This window comes from Petromyzon marinus, chromosome 46 (assembly GCF_048934315.1).
Source record: "Petromyzon marinus isolate PM22_M1 ecotype Great Lakes invasive population chromosome 46, UKy_Petmar_22M1.pri1.0, whole genome shotgun sequence".
In the NCBI taxonomy this organism is placed as follows: Eukaryota; Metazoa; Chordata; class Hyperoartia; order Petromyzontiformes; family Petromyzontidae; genus Petromyzon; species Petromyzon marinus.
The window spans coordinates 672,422-682,281 of record NC_133712.1 but is presented as its reverse complement, the minus strand read 5'-3'; the positions used below and the strand labels follow the sequence as shown (position 1 = coordinate 682,281).

General features: G+C 43.8%; 1 protein-coding gene across 1 annotated transcript; it reads left to right on the top strand.

Moving 5' to 3' along the window:
* The first annotated feature begins 4,034 nt into the window (after window positions 1-4,034).
* LOC142930971 (uncharacterized) lies at window positions 4,035-8,014 on the top strand. Its single transcript, XM_076074131.1, has 4 exons — window positions 4,035-4,478; window positions 4,964-5,136; window positions 5,530-5,894; window positions 6,546-8,014. Exons 3-4 carry the CDS (start codon window positions 5,746-5,748, stop codon window positions 7,498-7,500), a joined length of 1,104 nt encoding a protein of 367 aa, XP_075930246.1. The 5' UTR covers window positions 4,035-4,478; window positions 4,964-5,136; window positions 5,530-5,745; the 3' UTR covers window positions 7,501-8,014.
* The last annotated feature ends 1,846 nt before the right edge of the window (window positions 8,015-9,860 follow it).

Genomic DNA, 9,860 nt, shown 5'->3' with positions numbered 1-9,860 from the left:
CAGCCAAACAAAAACGAACACGAAACAAAACTCAACACACTCGCCATTAACACCGCTGAAAAGGAAAACGGATAGTCTGCGAAATGGCCCTTCTTCATATCGCATATAATTTCGATCAATTATCGCTGGTATAACTCTAACACAATAATAAAAACATTCGCAAAAAAGTTATATTATCATTACATATTTTTAAAATATAACTGACGCTGTTAGCAGGGATATACATATTAATAGCTATATTTCATAATCTTAGCTCTTTCGGTAAAGTCACGTTGAAGGGAAACAATAAAATAATAAAATATATATAAAACAATAAAAATTCTCACGTTTCGACCATAACACAAAAGCTATATTTCAGTTCACACTGCATTCACTGAATTAAATACATTAAAATCGATGTTCAGAAATGTTTCACTCCGTGTATATATTTACAAATGTACAGAGTTGGGGAAATATATTTATACAGAACGCGGGCGTCTATGTACAGAAGCCGTGACAGTGGGAGAGACATAGGGGCGGGGCCGTGTTGGGAGAGTGGCGTGGGAGGGCGGGGCCACAGTTTGGAGGGGGCGTGGCTACGCCGGAAGGGGGAGGGGCTGGGCAGCGTAGCGTCATTACGTGGGCGGGGCGACTTCACTTCTACGCGATTGGGCTCCCACGACGGCCGCGAGCAGCAGAATCGCGTCTCCAAACTTCAAGATATTTTTGTTTTTCTCAACGCAAGGTAAGAATCTATTTTATACTGGTAGGAACGAAGTTGTAAACTGAGTGTACCAGCCTGCAATAGATTCATGTGTCCGTCCGTGTAATACAATTGCGCAAAATTCCAATGTTCCTACCAGGGGGGGGGGAGTTTGGCTGTTGCGTTAGGCACGGGGGGGGGGGGAGTTTGGCTGTAGGGTTAGGCACGGGGGGGGGGGGGTTTGCCTGTAGGGGTTAGGCACGGGGGGGGGGGGAGTTTGCCTGTAGGGGTTAGGCACGGGGGGGGGGGAGTTTGGCTGTAGGGGTTAGGCACGGGGGGAGGGGGGGGGAGGAGGAGTTCGGCTGTAGAGGTTCACAGGGGAGAGGGGGAGGGTTTGTGGTGTGCATGGACGGGTGGGGCTGGAGAAATTAGCAAGTAAATTGACTTGCAGTAATCGGACAACAAGACACACGGGTGGGTGAGTGAAAATCATAGCAGTTAAAATATAACGTAGTTGATCACATCCTTCCAATGATTGCTCAATCTGAATCCATCTTCTCTGATTTTCACTCACCCACCCGTGTGTCTTGTTGTCCGATGACTACAAGTCAATTTACTTGCTAATTTCTACAGCCCTACACGTCCATGCACACCACAAACCCTCCCCCTCTCTACAGCCAAACTCCTCCTCCCCGTGCCTATATAAAACCACAACAGCAGATAATTTTTCTCACCTGAAGACGGCCGCTTGTGTTGCGACCGAAACGTCGTGATTTCTTTCATTATTTTTTTTACTATCTACATGACTTTTACCGAAAGAACCAGAGAGTATGGATTCCTGCAGTAACGAAAGCTTCAAATCAAAGATATCAGAATCTTTATTTATGCTGGAGAAATCCGGTGAGCTATGAAGCTCTTTTTCCTGTCTGTACTGCATACCTATGCCTGTGATTTAGCTTTATCACGTGTGTATCACACCTACATAGGTGATGCAGAGAGATGAAATTAGGACACAAACAAGACAAAGACATGTAGGGATATGATATGAGATACGGACAAAATTAAGTCGTACAATTAGATAAAACTAGATACAAATAAGATTTAGAGGTGTAAGGAGTTGTAGCCAAGAGACATAGTATGAATGAGATATATAGGCAAGAAATAACTATAAAAGAGAGTTCACAAAATATCCAAACTTAAGATACCTATTTAGCGATATGAGAGGAGTAGATAAGGGAGAGAAATGTTGTGAACTTGCTGAATGTATGCAAGCAGGAAATAAAGGCTATCATCAAACATGATCAATTCATTGGTGGATGAAGGCCTGATAAGCCTTTACCATCTCCCACAAGTCCTTTGATGCAACAATCCATCTAGTATCTAAAAACGAGCTGATTTCATTGCTCCATCTCCACGGATGTACTCCTCTTGGGTGTATTTAATGTTCACCCAGAAGTGAAAATGTTACACCACAGGTGGTAGTTTGGCAGCAAGTCGTGTGTGATGTGGTCGAGTGTGGCGACTCCCACCTCTATCAATACGTCTCATTAGGGGGAAAGAGCAGATAGACTACTCTATAGAGATCCTTCTCGTGGAGGCCCTTTCACCATAAGCTGTATGAGCAAGCAATTGCAGGGCTGTACTTACTTACATTTGAAGAGACTGGGTGCAACAATTGTCCAGCACCGTTTGAGCGACTGAAAAAGTCGAACCTATTTAATGAACCCAAGGGGCATGCCGGGTTGAGTTAACCCCATGTGGATTTTTTTATTGAAACTAATTTCAATTTAAAGAGTAATGAGGAGTTAGGAAACTACTGTCAAAACGGCCACTTGTACTGATTGCTTGCACTCTTCTGCACCACTCCCTCTTGACCAGATGGCGACAAATCTCCTCAACAATCGCTATGCGGTTTTGGAAAAACTGGGTGAAGGAACATTTGGCCAGGTGTTCAGATGCTGGGACCACAGGAACCACAAGGAGATGGCCCTCAAGATGATTGACTCCACATTAAGGTGAGAGACCAAGTCATGATTGTGCATCACAATCTTCACTGAAAAGTTTTCCTGCAACACAAACTCACGTGTGCCTACCTCGACATGAAGCATTCTATTTTAATGATGATCCTATTTTCGACATTCTCAAAAGTGTTTGTATTTCTTCACGCAGCGTCACGGACGCGGAAGGATATAACGAGGCTGGCTTCCTCAAGATGTTGAGACACGAAAGCATCATCCGGCTTGAGGAAAACTTCGTCGTGGGAGATTACCATTATCTCGTGTTGGACTACATCAAGTAAGAACACTAAGTCCATTACAAGCGTGACACTTACAGGATGTGTAAAACTACAAGCTTGGCAGCTGCTTCATCTCGATCAGTGCTCAATCCTTAGCTATGCTACACTGCATTGTTAAGAAGCAGATGCATTAACCATTTCGTAACCAGTTTGCAAAAAAGAAAACAACTATCTGCAGTCAGCACGTATTCCATGCATTGTTACACCTCGAATGTCTTACCTCACCTTTAGTGTTCTAGGACTTGCCGTGCATGTGTGGATGTGCTGGTGCCTTTGTGCTTGATGCTGTGTTTAATTAACCATCCTGCACTCTGTGTTGTGCGTTTTCCGTTGTCAGCGCGGGCAGCCTCTTAGACGTGGTGAAATCGAACGGAGCATTTACTCTGTCCTCCGTCAAGAGATACGCCCGATCCCTGATGGAAGTGCTGGCCTTCCTGAAGAAGAACGGCGTAGTCCATGGGGACCTCAAGCTGGTAAGGGTTTATCATTACATTTCTTTTAGAGGAATTAAGCAGGTCTAAGGGACGCTGCCATGGTGTCATGGGTAGCACACTAGACTTTAAACCCAGAGGGAATCAATTCAATTTGATCTCCCGGCTTGGCAATTGCAACAGTGGACAGGTTCTGAAATCCCAACTCTCCAACCACCCACCCACCCACCACCTCTATACACCCAGAAGTATAAATAAGTACAACACAGTTCATCACAACGTCACAAGTGGTGGCGTAAAGTGTGGGTACTCCGACCACTTTTGAGACATTTGGCTGTGTATACGAGTATCCCAAAACCATTTAAGTAGCTCTCTCGACCTACTCAATGATGGAGGCCTTTCTGGAAGTAGAGGGGTGAGCAAATAATTGCAGGCCTGCACCTTTACGGTGATCTTTTAAACATATCGAGCAGTGTATGCGCCTCATGCACCTGTAGCTCTTTGCCACGTGGTGGCCAGTTGAATTCCCATCACAGCTGCCTCATACAGAAGAGCTCTTATCCGTGATCATATTACCTATGACTCCCATTATCCATGGCAGCTGTAGAGTCCACAGAAACACCAATTATCCGTGACCCTATTTTCATTCTTGTACGTAATTATTCAGGTTTTTCTTTTTTTACCATCCTGAATTGCGGAACAACTCGGTTCGCGCCGATGAGAAGAGTCGCCATGTCAATTCTTCCCATTATAAGTGTTTTGTTTTCATGACCAACTTCAGTACAAGATGTTGTATTGGATCATCTTTACGATAATTTTTGATCCCCCTGCTTCCGACTCGAGAAATAATTCATTTACACTTATAACGTTAGATGTACAGTGCACAAAATGAACGCCATTCTTCCATACAGACAGGAATCATCTTAATGGACTCTCATTTGGTTAAATACAATACAAATAATGCATCCGTTTTCTTAATTTTTTCAGGAAAACATCTTGGTGAAAGATCACCACACGGCAGCCATCCGATTGGCCGACTTCGGAGGAAGTTTTTTTGAATCTGAATTTCGTAAGTTACACTTTATATACATTTATACACATCATCGCATTTCTAAATATTCCTACAGATCCTGTTATCTGGAATAATTTTGTGTTTTATATATCGTCGTTCATGCAAATTGCGTGAACGATGCTGATGTGAAATTAATATAGCAGATATCACAAGAGCTCACGCAGTGATGCCTGTGCATGGTAGCTCCACACGAGGTATTAAGGGAATGCTCACAACTCCTTAGAACCTCCAATTCACAACCGTGCATTGGGAATGTCCACTTCCGTGTAAAATCACGTCCTGTCATATTTTGTTTGTTGCGGTTGCACCCGACTTAAGAGCCGCATGGCTCACAGGGCTATACCTAATAAATGAAAACTTGAAACTTGAAAACTATCACATATCATGCAGGACAGGGTGCGAACACATTGGGGATTCTTTTAGTGAAACTATGACTCCTACAGGCCACCTAAGCAATATTGTATTTTTTTATTTTTCTCCAGCCGGTTATTCCTTTGGGACGCACGGATACAACGCTCCCGAAGTCTTGCTGGGCCAGCCGTTTGGAACATCAATTGACATGTGGGCTGCCGGGTGCATACTAGCTGAGATATCTGTCGGCAAACGACTGATGTCAATAAGCAGCAAGATTCAGGCGATCGCTGGCCTCACAAAGGTAACATTAATTGTATAATTTTGTATATTTATTAGCGAAAGATTGTGGGTTCAAATCTGGTTGGGGTTTATTCAGCCCTACAGTGTTGATAAAATGAGTACTACTTTTTAGGGAAGTCGACATTGGTTGTCATAGAGATATATTCACCTGTGACGTATGAATGGAGTTTTACCACTGACTCAGGGCTGCAGCCAGGCTATGATCACTGCCTCAATGCTCATTTGACTTTGAGTACAAATTCAATTTTAAACAGCTTCATATTACGTGAAATCAAGTGATTACTCAATAATGAATAATTCAATCAATAGGATACACACCATGTATGTAAGTACGTACAGAAAACGCCTCTTAACTCGCCAGTGACATAAGAGCAAATGTATCGTTTATTTTCAGATTGTGGGAACACCACCCTTTGAGATGCTGCACGCTGCACCAGACGGTCCTCGGTATTTCAGTGAGTACTGCAAATTTTAATTTTAATATGCGATTAGGTGTTATAACATCACTCGTCTGGCTGCACAATGACGTGAAAGTTGGGTTGTTTCCCCACGTCCTTCACAGCCTTCGTTGTACATCACAGCCTTGTGCACATTAATAATATTTTAATGCATGACATCGTTTGCGATTGTACCCACTGCAGACTTCTTTGGGCAACTGACCAAGGAATGTCTGCAGGAGACCCCTAAGTGTTGCCGACTCAAGAAGTTTCTGAAAACGAGAGACCCATTGTTCCTGGACTTCATCAGCTCCATCCTATGGTGAGTGTCCCACTCTTTAAGTTTCCCTCAACTGTAACAAAATTCCAGTCAATTTCTATATCACAAGGGAATATGCATCCCCTTTGCAATGTACAGCTATCTTGCATATCTCTGCAGAAGAAACTAGGTAAAGAATGAAAGGGCAAATGCAGTACTGTATCCTCATTTAACGCGCTAGTAGATGTTCTGTATTAAGAAAAAATGCATTTAGTGAGGAATTACCGTTTACACATTACAGAGATAAACAAATAAAAACCATGCACATTTGCACATTTTCACTATAAAATTAGCTTGCAGTCATCCCATGGCGAGAAAAAAAACTGTGATGAGGGTACGCCACCACGTACTATATCATTATATTATTCCGCGCATATACCTAGAATTCCTATACTGCTCAGCCATGCAGCTGAATAAAGTTGTTTGTCATGAACCGCTCAGAAAGCCCGTTCCCGAATGGAAGAACTTTACTTTAGCGATAACACGTTGTGTACGCACACTTTGAGCGTGGACTTACCATACCTATATTCACATACCTGCAAACCCTTAGATACTTTATCAAGTGGATGTAAGTTTATTGTATCACTATAATGTGTCATTTGGGTATGTATATTTTGCTGATCTTCTCATCGGTACTTGTCTCTTTGTTTTCAGCTGGAACCCAAATGACCGTCTAACTCTGAAAAGTGCTCTCAAGCACCCATGGATGAGTGCAGCTCCAGCTCCACCACCTGGACTTCACCAGGCACCAGCATGCAAGATCAACTCCCATCTGGCTCCTGCAACCAAGACCTTCCCTATTCTGGACCCCTACAACATCCCTTCCAAGACAATGGACCCCTACCAATTATGCTGGCTGGATTCGGACCCCAACAACTTCTTCATCCCGGCTCCAGCACCTTGCCACCTTCCCTCAATTCCACAACTTACTTCTCCTGGCCAAATTCCAGTCGAATCAGTTTGCTGCAGCTCTTCCGGAGTGGCAATTCCCATTTTGGCCACTAAGGTGTCCACTGCCACTTTCCTTCCATCTCCAGCCGCCGTTGCAGTCCCCTTAATTGAGCCAAGGACTGACGCCTTCCTGGCTTCTGCTTCTGTTGAATTAAGCGCCGGAACCATTTTGGATGTGGAGATGCCTACAGCCACTAGCTCAACATCCACCACAAAATGCAGCATTCAGGTGGAAGATGTGAACACTGCTGTGTCTTCGACAGCATCAATTGCTGACCCCCTCCCAGAGTCGGAGACCAGAATTGATGCGGACATCAAGCCTCTGGATATTGAGGAATTTCATATTTCAATTGAGGCAGTCGATGAGGCGACCCAAAATGGAGCCGAGACGAGCATGGGCTCCATATTGTCTCTGCCTATAAACGCAGACGACACTGTTAACCCTCTCCTGGAGTCCGAGAGCACGGTTAAGGCAGACTCTAAGCCTCACGATGCTGAACAAATGAAAGCCATGGTACAGAGTGACATGGACAGTGCAGAAAAAATTATTGAGGTCCCCAAATCCCAATCACCAACCATCCGCAAGAGATTGCATCGGTTCGGACGCGCTCTTATTAAGTTCGTCTGTTGTTGTGGGGGAAGTGGTGAGGGGGATTAAATGTTTTAATATTGTCAAATATATGGGCAGCCCTCGACTTATCACCTGTTCATAAGTCGAACGGTTTATAAGACGTTTTTAAAAGGGAAACATTGTTAAACTCATACAAAATATTGAACATTTGCATTTTATACTGTAATAAATACTATATTATACATAACATACCAAATAAATGTTGGTAAATAGAAAGAAAAATCAGTTTTAACTTCACTTGCCTTGATTCCCGATGATGCTGGCTTGTTTGTCGGAAGGCGCATAATGGATCCCAACAATTTCACACACAAGGGGGCATGTAAGCGCACTCACACAAAACATACACGACAACGATCCCCTGTATAGCCTGCCTTCACAGCGTTTATGAAGGTCGCCTTTGACTCAACAGTAGCGATGTTTACACACACCGCACCAGGTACTCATTTGAGGCCGAGTTGACCTAGGAGAGGCCCAGGACATATTCAGATTATCATCACTGATGTTGGTTGTGAGTGGGAATTAAATGTTTTAATATTGTTAAGTATACTCTGGTTCCTTCGATAAAGTCACGTTGGTAAAAAGTAAAAAAACAATGAAAACAACTAAATCAAATCACGACGTTTCGGAGGCAACACAAGCTTCCGTCATCAGGATGAACAGCCACAGTAAAATATACTGTGGTGAGTAGAGAGAGCTATTTGTGACAAGCGATTATATATGGTAAGAAGGGGGGAGGAGCCAGGGAGGACGGATGCAGGGTAGGGAGGGGGGTGAGTGTTGGGGGACGGAGATTATTGAAGCTCCTGGGCATGGTACTCATGTACAACGGATTAGGGGGGGGCAGCGGGGGGCGGGGGAGAGTGGGATGGGGGACAATTTTGCACGATTGAAACGTTGCACGTCAAATTTCCTAGTGATGGTAGTGTGTAAGGCTGGGAGTAAAAGACCGGAGATATGGATATGAATATAAACTCTAAAGCAGCTAAAGTTTTACTTGATTAATAACATCCTTCCAATGAATGCTCAATTTTAAACCATCCTCTTGGTTGAAGTTACGACTATGTTTGTATATCTGGATGGATTCATGGACAAATCTTTGGTGGTATCCAGATGGCTTGCAGAGTACTTTGGTAGCAATGATCAGCCACGGCAGAAGAATTTGTCCTATCGTGTTTCAAATCTGACTTGTGCTCGTGAATGCGGTCAGATACGTTGCTTCGTTTCCCCAATATAACAATCACCACAAATGCAACTCAGTTTGTAGACACCAGGGTACTGTAAGTCAGGAATGACATTCTTTACGGATGGGATTAGATCACGTATTTTGTGTATTGTACTGAATCGGACCTGGATCTTGTGTTTGTTTAGAATTTTGGAAACCTTTTTGGTAACGCCTGCTATGTATGGTAACGTGATGGTTTTGATCGGAATCTCAGGGGGTTGTTTCTCCATGGTAGGAGAAACAACTCTGCGGATAGTACGGTCCAAATATCCATTCATCTTAAGGGCCAGGTGTACATGTTCTAATTCATTGGCCAGGTGGTGTTTGTCAGAGATGCAGTGGGCCCTATGGTGTAGTGTTTTGATGAGGGAATTCTTCTGTGCCGGACGGTGGTGGGAATCAGGTTTCAGATAGGAGTCTGTGTGGGTGGCCTTCCTGTAGACAGAATGTCCCAAAGAGCCATTGGACTCCCTCTCAAACAGAACATCCAATAATTTTAGCTTGCCATCCTTCTCCACTTCCATGGTGAATTTGATGGATAGGTGTATGGAGTTAATGTGGTCGAGAAATTGGTTCAATGCTGGAAGGCCATGTGGCCAAATGACGAAAGTGTCATCCACATATCTCTTCCACAGGGAAGGACACAGGGTGGATGTCTGGATGGCGTCTGTTTGAAATTTCTCCATGAAAACATTGGCTATCACTGGTGACAAGGGGTAACCCATGGGGGTACCCTCATTTTGATTGAAGAAAGTACCATTCCAGGTGAAGTACGTGTTGGTGAGGCAATGCCTAACCAGCGCAGGGATATCAGGGTTCAATCCATGTTGGACTAAGTCTTAAATTATTGTTATGGTGTCAGGCACTGGAACCTTGGTGAATAGAGAGACCACATCAAAGCTGACGAGGACATCATCAGGGGACAGTGAAATGTCCTTAATTAGATAGACCAAGTGAGTTGAATTAAGAACTGCTGAAGTGGTCTTGCCAGTAAAGGGAAGCAAAGTATCTGACAGAAAATGGGCTAGTTTGTAGGTAGGTGAGTTGATCGTGGACACGATGGGCCGCAGTGGGGTACCTTCTTTATGGATCTTGTGAAGACCATAGAATCTGGGTGGTCTAGGAGCTGAGGGTTTTAGGGAGAGCCGTTTGACTGGTTTTATTT

Coding starts and splice junctions, on each gene's coding strand:
- LOC142930971 (XM_076074131.1), top strand. CDS start 5,746: ATGACATCGTTTGCGATTGTACCCACTGCAGACTTCTTTGGGCAACTG. Junction 5,895..6,545: donor TTCATCAGCTCCATCCTATG/GTGAGTGTCCCA, acceptor CTTTGTTTTCAG/CTGGAACCCAAATGACCGTC.